At 34.7% G+C, this 17466-nt stretch overlaps 1 protein-coding gene across 3 annotated transcripts in view; it reads right to left on the reverse strand.

Moving 5' to 3' along the window:
• The window catches only part of Wdr72 (WD repeat domain 72), a 185280-nt gene that overhangs the window by 43908 nt on the left and 123906 nt on the right, over positions 1 to 17466 (reverse strand). For 2 of the 3 annotated variants that reach the window (XM_077109030.1, XM_077109029.1), the window contains exon 18: positions 13737 to 13763. The exons of the other annotated variant lie outside the window; for it this stretch is intronic. In XM_077109030.1, the coding sequence (XP_076965145.1) occupies positions 13737 to 13763 (27 nt within the window). The remainder of the gene's footprint in view (positions 1 to 13736; positions 13764 to 17466) is intronic. 3 annotated transcript variants of the gene reach the window in all.

Genomic DNA, 17466 nt, shown 5'->3' on the forward strand with positions numbered 1-17466 from the left:
AGAATGATACTCAGTGGTCAATCCAAAGTTTTATCTAGAAGGATGACATTTGTTCCTTCTATATTTAATAGACCACTATTTTCCAGTCACAACCCTGAGAAGACACAGTCCTGCTGACTCGTGGAGGGAGACAGACAGAAGACAGGCAAGTGTAATAGTAGGCTTAGTGTGCAGAAAAACTACCCCAAGGAGAATTCTGAGGTCATAGCTCAATTTCTGAGTTCACACATCTGGCAGGAGGCTCAGATATATCCTCCTCTAATGTGTACTACTGAAAATTCCAAGGTAGGTTGTCGAACTACAGGAGATTTCTCAGTGCAAGGAGTAAGGCTGGATGCTATGGAGTACATAGGAAAAACATTTGTCTCAATTCTAAAGTCACTGAAAAGATTTTGGGAAAAGGTACTATAGAAATAAAAACTTCATAATCACAATGTGGGAAAAGGAAGGGAAGATTGGGGAACGTGTTCCTAGCAAGGGAACTGTATGAGAGAGTAAGTCCTCGGGAACTGCAGGTGTCCCAGTTTAGACAACTGGGCAAAGACAAGAGATGAATTCTCAGAAGTTACAGGAGCCATCAGGAAGGACAATTGGTTTTCTTTTCAATAATTTATCTTTTGAACACATGTGCATGGAAAAAAATGTGTGAAAAGGATATACAATGACAACTTTTCCTTCTGACCTCTCCCCATCTACCTATTTGTCTCTTGGAATGAGGAGAGCTTGTTTATCTCCCCAGAGATATTAAAGACATATATAAGAATTTACTAATATCTATGAAAATCTTCATTCCAACAAATAAAAGTAATGAGATAAACTGAACTGTGCATGATTCTGCACCTTAATTTTTTGATGATATACTTTTGGATATAGAGCCACATCTAATTTTATGTAAAGAATGTAAGATGCTGTATTGAATACACATACCATCATTTATTTTACTGGTAATCTGCTAATGGACAATTGAGTATTTATAAACTTTTTCTCTCACAAGTAATGCTGTGAAGAGTAATCTTGTGCTTAAGTCATTTCAAATAGGTACACATATATTAAATTTCAAGAAATATAATTTTTGAATAAAGGGGCATCAGCATCTAACATGTTGTTACATATTATAACAATGCTTTCCACTGAGGTTTGTACTAATTTGCAATCTCATGTGTAAGGTATAAGAATGATGGTTTCCTTATTCTCCCAAAGGCAAGGTGGTTAACCCTTATCTTGAGAACACTGAGAGTAAATCAAGGATCTTAAAATAAGGAATGCCCTGATTAAGCTTCCATTTTAGAAAGCTATGTCCCAATGCAATGTGGAGAATTGATGAACTGGAATAAGTAACTAAGGGAACAGAAGGATAGTTAGAAAGCTCTGCAGTAAGTAGTCCAGAAGAGATCACCTGGTATGGAGTATATAGTGGGACAAGGATTTTTCTTTTCTTTTCTTTTCTTTCTTTTTTTTAAGAGAGAGAGAGAGGGAGAGAGAGGGAGAGAGAGAGAGAGAGAGAGAGAGAGAGAGAGAGAGAGAGAGAGAGAGAATTTTAATATTTATTTTTTAGTTATCGGCAGGCACAACATCTTTGCTTTGTATGTGATGCTGAGGATCGAACCCGGGCCGCACGCATTCCAGGCGAGCGTGCTACCACTTGAGCCACCTCCCCAGCCCCAAGGATTTTTTTTGAACCTATATTATATGCAAAGACTCTGCCGAGCATTTATATTGCATTATCTCATTTAGTTTTTAAAACAACTCTACTACAGCTATTGTTATTTCTAATTTCAGACCAAAAAAAATTTTAAAAACCCTGAGGCTTTGAAGTTAATTACTTGTCCAAGTTTATGAAGGTAGCACCCAGCTGTATTAGCTTCCTGTTACTATATAACAAATACTTGAGATATTTCACTTATAAAGAAAAGAGATTTATTTGGCTCACAGTTTTAGAGGATTCAGTCACTTGACCCCATTGCTTTTGGGCCTGTGGAGAGGAAGCACATCATGGCAGGGAGTATGTGGTGAAGCAAAGCAAAAGAGTAGAACAAAAAGGATCTGGAGTCCCACTGTACCTTCATAAGCATGCCTCCCCCCATGATCTACCTATTGAAGTTTCCATCAGCTCCCAATAGCCCCACTGTGGGAAGTAAGACTTCACCACCTGAAGGGGACTTTCAGTCCCACTACTTTGGGGGGACTCTCAAAATCCAAAATATAGCAATAGGAATATGGGGATTCAAATATAGGGGAAAAATAGCTCAGAGTATGTGCTTTTAACCACTATAAAACCATGTTTGGGATGAAGGGAAGTTCATGCATTGAGATTTATCAGAGGTACACCTGAAAGAATTTAGTAGCTGATCGAAAAGAAACAGATCAGCATTATCTGCTGAGGCTAGAGTTTGATTTTCAGTTTGAGATGCCACGGGGAGGTAGAATAGCTGCAGGAGAGCAGTCAAGTCTAGAGATACACATGGAGTGTCATCAGTATACAGTCACTGTGCTTGGGAAGTCACCAGCACAGATGGGCTCACCTTATGGAGCAACATCTAAGGAATGGGCCAAGGATAAGGTGAGCATGAAAAAGATTAAGAATGAGCCAAGAGATGAGAAAGGAAGGAAAACCAGAAGAAAATGTCATCCTGAAACCAAATTAAATAAATAAAACAAAATATTTTTGAATATTTTGAAGTAACACCCTATTTTTCTAACATCTAAGAGCTCTCTTACATTGTGAAAGCAACATTCATGAAATGCTCCTCAAACACAAGGAAAGAATAGGTTACTAAAACATCCCTACCAATATTGTCTTGTGGAGGTGACAGTGCAGGGCAAAATCGCTTTCCCTAAGCTGGCTGAGAGTCCTGATACATTTCTTTAAAGCTCTAATAACCATGCAGAAAAGTGTCAAATTGAGGATTTAAAGGCAACGGCTGTAGTCCCAGGAGAGTGTCTGGGAGTGATTTCTATGTACCTGACATAACTCAGAAGCAGGAGAGTCACACTCAACAGCAAGGAGAATTCTCTTGCACCACCTCAAATAAATCTACAAAGGCTGCCCAAAGGTTTATGTGAGCTGTGTTTCCAACACGTGTTGGAAAATCAGTCTCGTTATATTTTCTCTGTAAATCCTTCTAGGATTCCTCTAGGTTTAAGGGGGACCTTCACATTTAGAATCCAGAAATGAGTATAGATTTTTTGAGACTGCCTACACTGTGTAATATGCAGTTCATACGATATATTTGGGGGAGAGAATATGTAGGTGCTGTCAATCAATTGATGGGATTCAGTATGGAGAAGCTCCAAATGGCTCACTCTCCTCAACTCCCTCCTCTGGAACAACAACCGCAAAAACCCATTTTCCGGAGGCACTAAGTTCTCTAAATGTGACTGAACACTCTGTAGCTTATCCAGTATGCCATGACCTATAGAGATGGGACTTATTTTCTTATTCAATGTTATAAAATAAATCTTATAAATTACAAATGTTATTTTCTATGTTAGCAAACTAAATTTCACTTCTAAATACATCACAACTGAAAATTATTATTGAACCAAAATACAGAATATACTTTTTTATTTGTTTGAACTATGTTTACTGGAACAGAATTTTGAATATCATAGAAATAAAATTGTAACATTATTAAAATATTTTAAAAGGAACAATTAGAAATCTAATATATACTATTAATGTCTAATTCAAATTAATAGCAAATTTTATAATAAATAATTTATTAAACAAATTTTATGTTGTATAGATTAAAAAAAATTATTTCTAAGCCTTAGTAGAAATGTGTTAAATTCAATATCTCCCCCATTCTATCAAGTTGTATCTTCAATATCTATTTCTCATTATCCTGAGCACAAATGTAGTTACCTTAACAAAGAAAAACTACTGATTATTTGCAATGTTCAATATCAAGATTTGATTGTAGGCTTTTTTCCCACCTTAGGTAAACTCTACTTGATTTCTAAATATTGGCCAATGAAGATCTGATTTTTAAAAACAGGTGATGATTTTTAAATAATGTATATAAAATGCAAAAGCAGTCTTTACTATTGAACATGTAAATTGCATATGTGTGCATGTGGAGAAATAACAGCTTTAAAAAGTAGCCCTTCTTGAGCCTTTGTTTTTGCAGGCCATTAAGAGGTTTGGAATAGTGAAATCAATTTCTATGAACTGGAAAATAGGATTTTTCTAACCAATCGGATATCCAAAACAGTGGCTTTGACTTCAACACAGGCACTGTTCGAGCAATAATGACAGGGAGCTTAGGACCTGGTGAGGTAGCCTGTCACCTCATTCAACAGATCTGAGTATAAATATTTTTCTTAAGTACTATACAAAAATCCATTTTCCTGTATGGCTAGCAATGGTCTCTCTGGCGTCTGGAATAATCCCAGCCATCTTCCTCATTTTTACTACAGTTGTAAAATCTTGTTTCCCCTACGAAGATTTTATTTTTAAGGCAAAACATTCCATTTCCTCCAGTCATTCTTCCAATCACGATTTTTGAGTCTCATCACTTCCTGCTCTAGCAGCATTACCAATCATTTCTAGCAAGATGGTAGACAGCTTCATTCAACTAACACAAAGCTTTTTGGGTTATAATTTCCTGGGAGTTCACCCCTTAGCTCCGTCAAAGTAAACTTAGATTATAAGCATATATAACTTGAATGGAATATTGGTACATACAAGTTTATGTTGTCTTTTGCAGTTTAACACAGAGTATAGGAAAATGTTATTAGTGTTATACTTAAATTATAAAATAATACGTAATTTGCCTTAGGATAATTAGAAAATATGGAAGAAGTCAAGGTATTTAAACATAGTGTGAAATTTATTGAAATTATCATATAAGTCCAAGGTGGTTTTTTTTTTTCCATTATGGCTTCTTCCCTTTCACATATAGGCTCACATACTTTGTCTACACACTGGCCTTGTGCTTTTGATTATACGTAGTCAGTTTACACCTGTGGTTATTCTGGTCTACATCAAATAGAAACTTTATTAGGGCTCAACAGTCTCAGCTTTCAATACCTGGGACAGAAAATTTTATTTTGTTCCAGGTCTTCACCCACAACAACTGAGATTAGAGATGACCAGGGTTGTAGGGTTATATGACCAACAGCTTATGCATCTATACCATAGGTACAGGCTCTCTGAAAGGTTATGGACAAGGTTATGGGGGAAGGAAGCATCAGTCAGACAGCTACCCTGAACCATGTGTCTAGTAGTTAAAACACAGTATTAAATGTAGAAATAAGATTTATCCTATCATAGAATAAGCCACATTCTGAATCATTCATTCAAATTACATTAATAGGAATTCCATCTAATATTTTTGCATCAGCCTGCAAAGCATTTATTTGCATTCGCAAAACTAAATGTTGAATGTAAGTACCAGGAGCTACCACCTGGATATCTATAACAGGTATACTTGATGGGTCTTTATTTAACCCTCCTTCTCAGACCACTCAGGGTTGCTCTCACAAGAGTAATGATCCCATTTATCATGTTCCCCTAAGACATCATTGTGTAAGTATAATTTGCATTGTTTCACATGCTACCCTTTTTTTGTTTCTGCTTATTTGTTTCTTTGAATAAACACTGAATCTTGGAAATGATGACTACTTAAACTAGTTTTTGTGATCTTCAGTGAACAGTGTGTAGAAGTGTATTAAAATTAATACAGAAGAAAGGTCATATTCTACAAAGGCTATATGCTTTTGTAGAAACACATTATCATTTCAGTACAAACCTTTGAGAAAATTAAATTTATTTATTTTAAAATTAACAAATAAAATTATATAGCTAATATTTAATGACACAATATGATGTTTTGAATATTATGCATGTGGAATGGTTACATTGGGCTTATTTATAAATGACCTATTTTTTTGAGTGTGTCAGGACATTAAAATATGCTCTCAGCAATTTTCAAGGATACAATACATTATTATTAGGGACAATCACCACATTGTATAATAAATCTCTGGAATTTATTCCTTCTATGTTCCTGAAATTTTATAGCCATTGACCACCATTTCTTCAATCTCTCAACCTCATCCCTGACTACTCCCACTCTACTCTCCACTTCTGACTTTTTTAGATTCCATATATAGGAGAGATCATGCAGTAATTGTCTTTCTGAGCCTCCTTATTTCACTTAGTGTAATGTTCCCCAGATTCATCTATGTCATTACACACAAAAGGATTTCCTTTTTCTTAAAGACTAAATAGTATTCCAGCTCCACTATGTGCATATACCATCTTTTCTTTACCCAGATATCTACTGGTATACACTTAAGTTGGCTATCATGAAAAATGCTACAGTGTACATAGAAATGCAGATATCTCTTCAACATACTGATTTCCTTTCTTCTGTATACAAATATAGTAGTGGGCCTACTGGATCATACGGTATTTTTAATTTTTAATTTTTTTGAAGAACCACCATACCATTTTCTTTAATGGTTGTACAAATTTATATTTCCACCAACAGTATATAAGTTTCCATTTTTTACATATTCTTGCAAGCACTTCTTAACTTTTTGACTTTTTTATAGGAGCCATTCTAATAGGTGTGAAGTGATATATCATTGTGGTTTCAATATGCTTTTTCCTAGGAAAACGAAGTACAGTGAACAAAATCAATAAAATCTTCCCTTTTGTTGTACTTACATTCTTCAATTATAGAAGGCACCCAGATTTCTATCTCAAAATAGAAAAAAACATACTGTAGCATTGGGTAGGTTTCTTTCAGATTTTCTAATTCAACTATTTCCAATGTATTTACTTTAACTAAAACGTCTCCTAAAAAGATTATTGTAGTATTCACATATTTTCTTTAAAACAACATTTTCTTCATTATGTATTTTCAATACAAACAAATAGTGATTAGTGGCTGTAGGATCAATACCTAGTGATTAGTAATGGTGTGCATTGTTTTCATATATCTATTAACCATTTATATGTCTTCTTTTGAGAAATAGCTATTCAGGTCCCTTGTCCCATTTTTTAAAATCAAGTTATCTATTTTCTAACTGTTGAGTTTTTTGAGTCCCTTATTCATTTTGGATATTAATTCTTACCAAAAGTGTGGTTTGCAGAATTTTCTTTGATTCTGTAGGGTGCCTCTTCACTTTGTTGGTTGTTTCCTTGGCTGTGTATAAGCTTTTTAGTTTGATGCTATTCCATTTGTCTATTTTTACTTTTGCTGTCAGTGCTTTTGGAATCATATAACAAATCATCACCCAGACCAATGTCATGGAGCTTTTCTTCTAGAAGTTTTATACTTTGGGTCTTACATTTAAATCATTACTCCATTTCGAACCTATTTTTGCATATGGTGTCAGATATACAATCTTTCTTTTTACTCCTTATAATCTTTTTCTCTCACATTGAAAGCTTATAATATCTTTGATAAGCTTATTGATATAAAAATAAGAGAAAACATTTTAGGATCTAGAACTAGACAAAGTTACTGGGCTTGACTCCAAAAGCTTAATCCATAAAAGAAAAACAAAAACACTGGACTTCATCAAATTTAATTTTTTTTTTTTTTTTTTTTGCTTTGTGGGAGAGAATGGGGCCCTTGCTGCAATAATCTATTGACCATTTTTTTTTTTTTTTTTTTTTTTTTGGAGAACCCTCAATAAACAGGGGCAAGCGTGACTAGGGATATGTGGGAAGGCACACACTCCCATAAGGCTGGCCTGCAACCAATCACTCACTTATTCTCTGGTAAAAAGGCCACCCATGCTGTGCTCCAGTGGCTGCACTGGGAATGCTCCTAACCCTTAAGGAAAGTCATTGTCTGGAGCAATAAGGTTCTCCTGTCCAAGGAAGCACATTTTCTATTATCTTAGCATAATACATATTTTCCACAAAATATAAATTTTTATGTTAATTGGAAATGCAACTAAAGGAAAGCATTATTATGTTGCTATAATGACACTATGTACTTGCAATTGGGGCTGGGAGGAGGTAAGGGACAAAATTTCAATGAGAAGTCTCAATCCATCCGTTGGTCATGGAATCTAAATAGTGCCAACCAAATCTTAGGGCAAATGTTGATTTAAAAACTGTTTTATCTGATATCTCTTATACTCAACTACTTGTGGATTTAATTTTGTTCCTCTGTTCATCTAAATAATACCTCTTAGCCAGTCATGGTGGCACACACCTGTAATCCCGGTGGCTCAGGAGGCTGAGGCAGGAGGATCATGAGTTCAAAGTCACCATCAGTAAAGTGAGGCACTAAGTAAATCAGTGAGTCCCTGTCTCTAAATAAAATACAAAATAGGGCTGAGGATGTGGCTCAGTGGTCGAGTGCCCCTGAGTTCAATCCTGGATAAATAATAATAATAATAATAATAATAATAAGCCTTAAATGTTTCTGTGACTGTGTATGTATTCTTCATTTAAAGATATCATCAAAATAGTCACTGGGTAGAAGAAAACTACACATTAATTATCTACGTTTTGCATCAATTCACAATGGCATACAGTTATTTATATAATATACATCACTTTCTTTCCCAATATGCTAATAATGTTGAAATCTAATCTTGTGTGTGTTCAAAGGTTAGGATTTTTCTGATTCACTTTAACCATTTTAATACACTTTAATCACTTTAATTCACTTTAATCACTGCCATTTCATGAATTGCTTCTTCATGATTTTGGGGGGCGGTGGTTACTATGTATTGTCACAGGGGTGCTTAACCACTGAGTCACATCCCCAGCCATTTGTTTTTAAGTTTTATTTTAAGACACAGTCTCACTAAGTTGCACAGGGACTTGATAAGCTGCTGAGGCTGGCCACAAATTTGTAGCCCTCCTGCTTCAGCCTCCTGTGTTGCTGGGATTGAAGGCAGTGTGCCACCATGCCCAGCTCTTCATGGTGTTTCCTTGTAAGTTTTACTGACTTCTTTATCAATTTCAACATTAACCATTTCATTTGAATTTTATATTTATTAATGTCCTGGCTTTGTGTTTGCTTTTGCTTCTTTAACTAAATTACATATCCCAGGCATTTTAACAGATCCTTAAGGAAGTTAGCAGGAAATGTCTTAGCTCTTTATAATACCTGAGTAGGTTATAGGGGTACCCACAGCTTAGAAATTTGGTGATCACTAAAAGATTTGCCCATTTCTTCTGTCTTTGTTCACATCTCTTGGGAATCTTCTACATGTTAAGCAGTATATATTTCAGTTTTGTATCACAAAATAATACTTCGGAATAGATTTTAGGTGAAAATTAAAAATCTGATTTAAATCGGGGCACTAAGCAGTGCGACTAATGTGAATAATTTCAACTGAGATGAAAATTGATGATTTCTATATATTGCCAAGTTTATGCATAGATAATGACACTCATTCTTTGGGTGACAGGCAACTATCTTTTAACTTAGGTTTACTATTCATTCAACAAGTATATATCTACAGTCTAATATCGACAGGCATTGTCCTAGGTACAGAGGAAATTCAGTGAACAAAATCAATAAAATCTTCCCTTTTGTTGTACTTACGTTCTTCAACTATAGAAGGCACCCAGATTTATATCTCAAAATGGAGAAAAACATGCTGTAGCATTGGATAGGTTTCTTTCAGATTTTCTAATTCAACTATTTCCAATGTATTTACTTTAAAACTTCTCCTAAAAAGACTATTGTAGTATTCACATATTTTCTTTAAAACAATATTTCTTTCATTATATAGTTTCAATGCAAACAAATACAAAAGTATTATATAACAAATGACATAAAATCCAGATTTTATTCTTTTTCTATGAAACATATTAACAGAAGAATTTCCATAGGATATATTTTTTATATTTTCTCTGTACTTAGATATGGAAAGTGTATTTGGGAATAAAGGTGGAAGATGTAGATGTTTTTGATGGTTGTGCTGGGTAGAATTAAACAACTCACATATCATGTGAGGAAATATTATAAGAGATGCTGTACTAGAATGTATTTAACAGATTACCTAAAATTAAAGACAATGCCTATGTGTATATTATATTTTAAATACACATATGTGTATATAAATTTTAATATTATATATATATACATGTGTGTATATATACATGTATATATATAAAATTATACATGTATATATACATGTGTATATATATAATTATATGTATAATTTTATATATATACATGATTTTATATGTATATATATACATATATTTTTATATGTATATATATATATAAAATTATATCTATAATGTATATAATATATTTTGAAAAGCAAAGTAGGGAACTTAGTAGTAGATTTGTTTTTGATTAAGTACTAACATATCATGTGTTCCAATCTCAGTTGGAGAATCCCTACTAATTGTACTTGAAAACTGCCAAGTAAGCATGTACTTTCATGTGTAAATGTGAACTGAACCTTTGATGTTCAGGAAAAGTGATTCATGGACAGTTTCTACAATATGCCAAGGAGAACTTTCTATCTGGGAGCTGACGCTTTATGTATTAGGCTATAATCAATACTATTTGCTACATTCTCTGTCATTGAAATTAATCCACAATCATTCTGCAAGTCAAGTTTTAATTACTAACACAAACATCCCTGGTTTAAAATGTAGGAACCTTATGTATTCCCTGAAACAACTTTATTACCAGTTTTTTTTAAAAAGCCAGCCTAGGATCTTAAAAGATTTTAACACATTAATACTTAAAAGTTACAATTTTAGCCTATATATATTGTTTTTATGAAAACAGGTCATCTATTATAGTAGGAAAACTTAACTCAGTTTCCTTAACTACAACATAAATAGTTCCTAATTTACAAAGTTGTTACAAAATCAAATAAGATAATGTGTGTAAAGATTTCTAGGATTACTTCTAAAATTAGAGAATGAAAAAATAATTTGAACTTTAGTATTGTTTCCCATAATTGAATTAGAGTTAACCTGTGTGTTTTAACAGTTCCTATTAGTGCCATAACACAGAGAGATTTAGTTGCAAAAGTCTGTGCAATCACCTTAGCTTATTCTACTATCTAGAAAGTTAGAATGGACAGCCAATCACTTAGGGAGTGCTGGGAGAAAACTTTGTTACTCACTGAAACAACTGGATTCCCTGCTTTAGCTCCTTCAGTCTTCAGTCTCTCTACCATATTGATAAAGTTTCTAAATTACATATCTGAAAACTTCCTATTACCTACAGCATGTATAAAAAACTGTTTACAAATTGGCCCTACCCCAACTTGAAATCTGCTTCATCCCTAACCCATGAGACTTCTGTAATTAGACTCTTCAAAAGCCTTTATGACACTGAGTTATAGTTAGCTCATCAGGTGTCAAATGCCCACCTGGATTATGTATAAAGGGTCATATCTCAAAGTGTGTTTGGAGCAAGCTAACAAATATATGCTCCCACACATTTTTCAATATAATCATACTTGGAAAGAGTTTCCCATTTTTCACAGGCTCCTTGGGAGATCAGTAAAATGAACATTTAAAATTAATTTAAAGGATGTTGTAAAACAGAGAAAGAAGTTATCATACCTCCAGATCCCCTGAAACTTTCCATAAGCAAGTGGTTCCTGAACAGCCACTCCCATGGCATTAAGCTAAGAACACACTGTCACATGCTCCTTGTGTCTAACTCCTCTTTGTAACATGTACAGTGACCTTACCTATTTAGATATTTAGACATTTAGATATCTAAATAGTTCCATTCTTTCCCCCTAACTCCTCCACCTCTATAAATACATGCACACGAAATTTTTACAAACTAAAGCTACCTTTCTGCCGTGTTGAGCAAGTAAAAATTCTCAGATTCCTGGAGGAACCTAGGGAACATAAGTAAAGCAGGCTTGGTGGGCCCTGAGATGACCTCGAAAGCACACATTCACTCCCAGAAGGACATCCTAAGCAGCTGCTACTCATCTCCAGATCCCTCTTGTCACAGGAAAATGGCAACTTAATGTGGCCTCTCCTATTTTTTCATGAGAAGTCAGAGATCCAGAAGATTTTGTGGAATTTCCTGGTTTTTAAAAGGTGACAGTTGGATTTATTTTGTTGTTTTCTGTAAAATACTATATAAATTAAACAAAATATAGCTATAGCAGGCCAGGTTGAATTTTTGCCATAATGTATCAGGACATGGCAGTCTCTGGAATCACTGCTGCACATTTGAGCTTGAAAAGATCCATTGTTCCTTGGAAAAGATGAGGATGCTACTTTAGGAAGACCCAGGCTGTTCATAGTTGTGCTCTCTTTCCTTATGCAAGAAATTTGGTCAGAACCTGACTCATAAATTTATGGCTTTCATTTTCATCAGCAAGGGAGAATTCCTACACTGCAAAATCTTATTAAGGGAATTTGATTGCAGATTGAATGTGATCCAGCACCTCTCCAAAACTCATTTAAGATATTTGATATTTGAGAGAAAAAAGCTTAAATGGGCATGTTAACTATCCATTTACCTAACACTATTCCAAATTCTATCTTCATTCTCTTAGACCATCAAAAAGTAATGTCTTGGACCACATTATCTCAGTCAAAGACATGGTTTCTGAGTTATGACTCATCACCAGTTCCTTTGATGTTACAGAATGCTAATATGAAAAGTGCCATGTTGAAGAGCATATTTTGTACCATTTGGTTGGAAGTAAATTCTAGGGTGTGACTTAGCAGTATTTTATACAGGAACTCATGTGATAAATCCCAGGAAAATAGTTCCAGGAAAGGGTGGTTATCCTCACAGATGCATCTACATATGATACCTTAGTGGGAAACAATTTATTTTCCTTAGTTACCAGGCCAAACTTAAAAATTACATTATGTGAGAATAGGGATCTCATGTTTGGGAGTTTCTGAAGCTCTTACTGACCCACCTCCATTATTTTTTCACTAAGGTTAATGTTGGCATTAGGTTTGGGGTAATTGGGAATCACCCAGTTATGAATGTTTTTATACACCATTTTCTATATACTTTTTTTTATTTATAACTAATTTTTTAAAATAAAAACAATTCTATCTGTATCACTGATTTTGGTAGGCATCTGCTCTGAAAATATCTTTTTCATTATGGATAATAGGACTTGAAAATGTAACAGTACATTATTTGAAGTTTAAAATGTATATTGCAATCCTAGAATGTGCTCTCATGTTTATCAATTATCTGTTGGACATCTAGATCCAACTTATACATTAGCGATATGATGGTGGGCAGGCTAGATATACTCCCCCCATCTTCAGGGGCTCACAATTTCATGGGGGTTGACAAGGCACCATGAAATGACAACACAGAGCATCAGTGTTATCATACAGGGTAGGCCACCTAACCTACACTGGGGACTAGAAAGGGCTTTCCAGAGGATGCTTAAGGCACAGAATGGATGAATGGGAAAGGATTTCAAGTTGTGGACTCCACTAGGTTGTCTTTTTTATTATATTTATATTCAATGCTTGGCTCAAGGAAGGAATTAAAATCTTTTTAATAAATAAATGAGTGATAGGACAGCATGCCTGGAGGCTGAGAGCCACAGAGGGATAATTTGGTCTTTTGAAGGAATCAAAAAGAATTTGGTTAGGCTGGGTTTAGAATTAAAGGTGAGAAGGAGAGGGCAAGATGAGATTACAGGAGCATCCAAAGGCCAGTTGTAAAGGATCTTTACAATTCATTTAATTAATCTGCATTTAACCCTAAAGAAAAGGGAGGTTATATGCTATTAAAGAAACTTTTTTTTTCTTTTAAAGAAAGCTTTTCCCCTACTCCTAAGAACTTGACCTCTGCTTACGTCTAACTGGATTTCCTTAGTAACTTGATAAGGTAGAATGACAACCAAATCTCAAGGCAACACTGCTGGTAGTAAAAATTACCCATCATTGGTAAATTGCATCTGGACTAGAAAGGACTATAAATGAACCATAAAAATCCTATTTCATAGTGTTGGGATTGCCTGTGAGCAGACCTGGGCAAGCCCTTCCTATGGAATTGTCTCAAGAGGTATCAAGCTGTTAAGCAGGGAGACTTCCAGAGCCATGCTGAGATGCTGGGCTATGGTTAGGATTCCTGAAGACAAAGTCCCACTGCTGCTCTGCAGGCAAGTTGTGGTTTCTAACTCTGTCCTTCTGAGTAGATAGATAGGTGCCAGTTGTGGGGTGTGGTCACCTAGTGAGTCTGCATGTTTAGATGAGTTTAGAAGACACTGTACTACTGAAGAGTTTTAAGTAGGAGAGTTAATAAGAACAGATAGTTGTTTTTTTTTTTTTTTTTTACAGGATCTCTTTAGCTCTTAAAGGCAGTGCCTCTAGGATATATTGAATTAGTTAATAGTCTTGCTTGTGTAAGATGGAAGCCTGTAAAGTATGAGGGAAAAAAATCAGCATCCTTTTAAGTGTTATCAAAAACCTGGAGGCTCTAAGCCCTTGAGGAGCAGAAATAGAAATGCCAACTGCTTTCCATGTCTTTTTGGGTGCAGTTCATCTGCTACTTAATGGAGAAAACATTAAACTGCTCTGGTAATTAAGAGAGTCAGGGAACAGGAGAAATGCTTAATAGGGACTATCAAGCCATTTACAATACTTAACAAATGTTGAGAAGGGTTATATTTCAACAGTCTTGCTCTAACCAGTGGGTAGTCTTAAGAAGTCACCAGGTTTGTCTGAGCCTCAAGTTCCTGGGCAGAAAAAAACAAAGAGTTCAAAAAATCTGATGGAAGGTCCTGTGGGTCCTATTATCTGAATATCACTCATGTACCAAGTATAAGGTCCTTGCTTAACATCTGGATGACCATCTTAAATGACAGCCGCCATTTTAAGGAAGAAGTTTTGCTTTCCTGCCCAAGGACATTTCTGAGAAAGGCTCCCCGCTCTGGCATACTAACCCAGTCCTTAATCATCCACATTAGAACCCACCTGGCTCAGATTCCTGAGCCTGCCCTACAAAAATCCCAGGATCCAAGCCTGTTTTACCTCTCTCTCCTATAGAAAGATAGGCTTTATTTGTCATCTCTGACAAATAAACCCTCGTGTGTATCTCTGCCTGTTCTCTGTCTTTCATTTCTTGCTTACCTGTCTCTTGGTCCTCTCTTTCCCTTCACCAAGTACTACACTGATTTCAAATACCCCCCTTCCTTCTCCAAAGATGTTCAAAATCAAGTAAATATCAAATGCCTATTAACAGACATGAAGGGATGGAATCAACAGCTGGACTCTGTCTTTAGTCCAAGTTGGAACTGAGAACTCTGTTATGTTTCCACACCCAACTTCATCCTATGTGACACAATTACCTCCATCCCTGAAAATTCATCATGTGCTTTAGACCCCGCAAGTGGCTGTAAAAGGCTACTCTCAGCCAAAATCACCCAAGACAGCTACTCCTATGTCTCAAGTACTTATTGCATCATTTGCTCACATCTATTCTCAGTGACTACTGATGAATGACAGAATTAATAGAGTAATTAATAATGTAATACTCTTGTGTTCATCTACCACTTGAAGTAAGACTTAAGATCCACTATAATTAAGTCTAAAACCTAAAACAAAATAATACTCAATGAAAACAATAATTTTACTTCAAAAATATGTCTCCAGGAAATTTAAGCACTTCCATACCTTAAGAGGACACTAAAATGCACATTCATATGATTATATGACATTAGGAATGCAAAGGAAAATCCCTGTTTTTACAAAAAGTTTCAAAGTAGGAAATTTTAGTGAAAAGAATTGCATGTACTTCTAGGAAATCTCATCATGATCTCAGTGTAATAGCCATTTGCAAAAAGCCTTGAACTGAGTACATGCCAGGGAGCATTATTGAAAAAAGACCTGCTCCAAGGACTTCCTGGAATTCCCTTCTGTGCAAGTCAGCAGCTTGCCTGGCATGAGCAGGGCAATGCACTGAGGCAGGGCATGTCAGGGAGCCCTGGGAAGCCTAAGGGCTCAGGCTTGTCGGCAGTGACACAGCCTATGATTTATGACCTGAGCCTTGAAACAGCCAAAAGACAACAACTCACATTATCCGAATCATTATTAATGTACAACTAGAAGTGGCCATCAAAAGAATCTGAGGTAATTAGGTAAGTATTTGCTGCACTGTCACATTGTTATACTAGGAGGTCAGGTATGTATAGAAGAAATGACCCTGCCCAGCAGATTCCCACCCGAATTCCACACAATCTCAGCATTTCCAAGAGGGAATTACATAATTGTTTAATTCAAATTTTATCTTTGAATAATATATACACTATAGTTTATAAACTGTGACTTAAATATATAAATTTTACAAATAGTTGTTAATAAAATGTGGAAACCATACACACATGGATTTATGCTGCCAAATCACTGTTTTTGTGCAGATCAATCTGCTTCTTGAAAAATTTATAAAATACATTGTTCTAAAATAATTATCCTTTATTGAAAACAAACAAACAAACCTCCCTGTCCTTGTTTCAGGGGAAGGGATAAAGAAGGCAAGGAATAGCAGAAAAGACATTAATGCCTTCTGAAATGGTGAGACATCATATATTGACTTCAGTATATCAATGGGTGCAACCTAGATTCAAGAGTGAAGAGGTACTGTTAGTTAAACTTTAGAAATAATATCAGAAACTTTCTACAGGTACATGTAAATATCCTCATGTACTGGTAAGATTAAATATATTCCTTTTCACTAGGACTTGCTCTAAGAAAACATTAAGTTCTATGCTTGCAAAAGTGATGGAAAAATTGAAAAATAAAGTATAAGAAAATGTCTAAAAAAATTATAAAATACATCACTGGTGAAAGAAAGTGTATGTATGTTTAATGATAGTACAAAGCAGTTCCACTGATGCAGAATTTTATAGTAAAGTCCTGTTGGAGAATTCTGCTTAACAAGATAAATCAGAATTTTTTTCACTACATTGTACCCAAAGCTACAAATGAAAATGAATTAGATGTTGAGACCAAAAGTTTATATGACTGTCATCCATTTTAATTTCAAATCTCATACTTCATGGAAATATCCCTCTTCTCATATTTAACCTTATAAAATATAAATTATTAGAAATGAATATTATAAATTTAACAATAAGATATAGTTTGACCATCTTGTTGGTTATTTAATTTTTACAAAAGATTCAGATGCTTATGAAAGTTTTAAAACACCAATTTAGATCATTTTTTAATAAATAGGAAGTTAGTCATTGATATAGATCTTTAAGACATCTGTGCTTTCCATATAAAATGAAAATGGATTGATTAATCTTGTCTTTATTTTTCTAATATTTTATAAATTCTCAATTACAGCTGTGTAGAAGATATCATATGAAGGTTAAAATACCTAATTGACTTCATAGTGCAACAATCATGTAGTATCTTCCTTGGATTAAGCAACTGTGTGTATGAGGAGAACACACAGCTTTTTTTTTTTTAATTAATTAATTTATTTTTTTATTGGTTGTTCAAAACATTACAAAGCTCTTGACATATCATATTTCATACATTAGATTCAAGTGGGT

This window comes from Callospermophilus lateralis, chromosome 3 (assembly GCF_048772815.1).
Source record: "Callospermophilus lateralis isolate mCalLat2 chromosome 3, mCalLat2.hap1, whole genome shotgun sequence".
Taxonomy (NCBI): Eukaryota; Metazoa; Chordata; class Mammalia; order Rodentia; family Sciuridae; genus Callospermophilus; species Callospermophilus lateralis.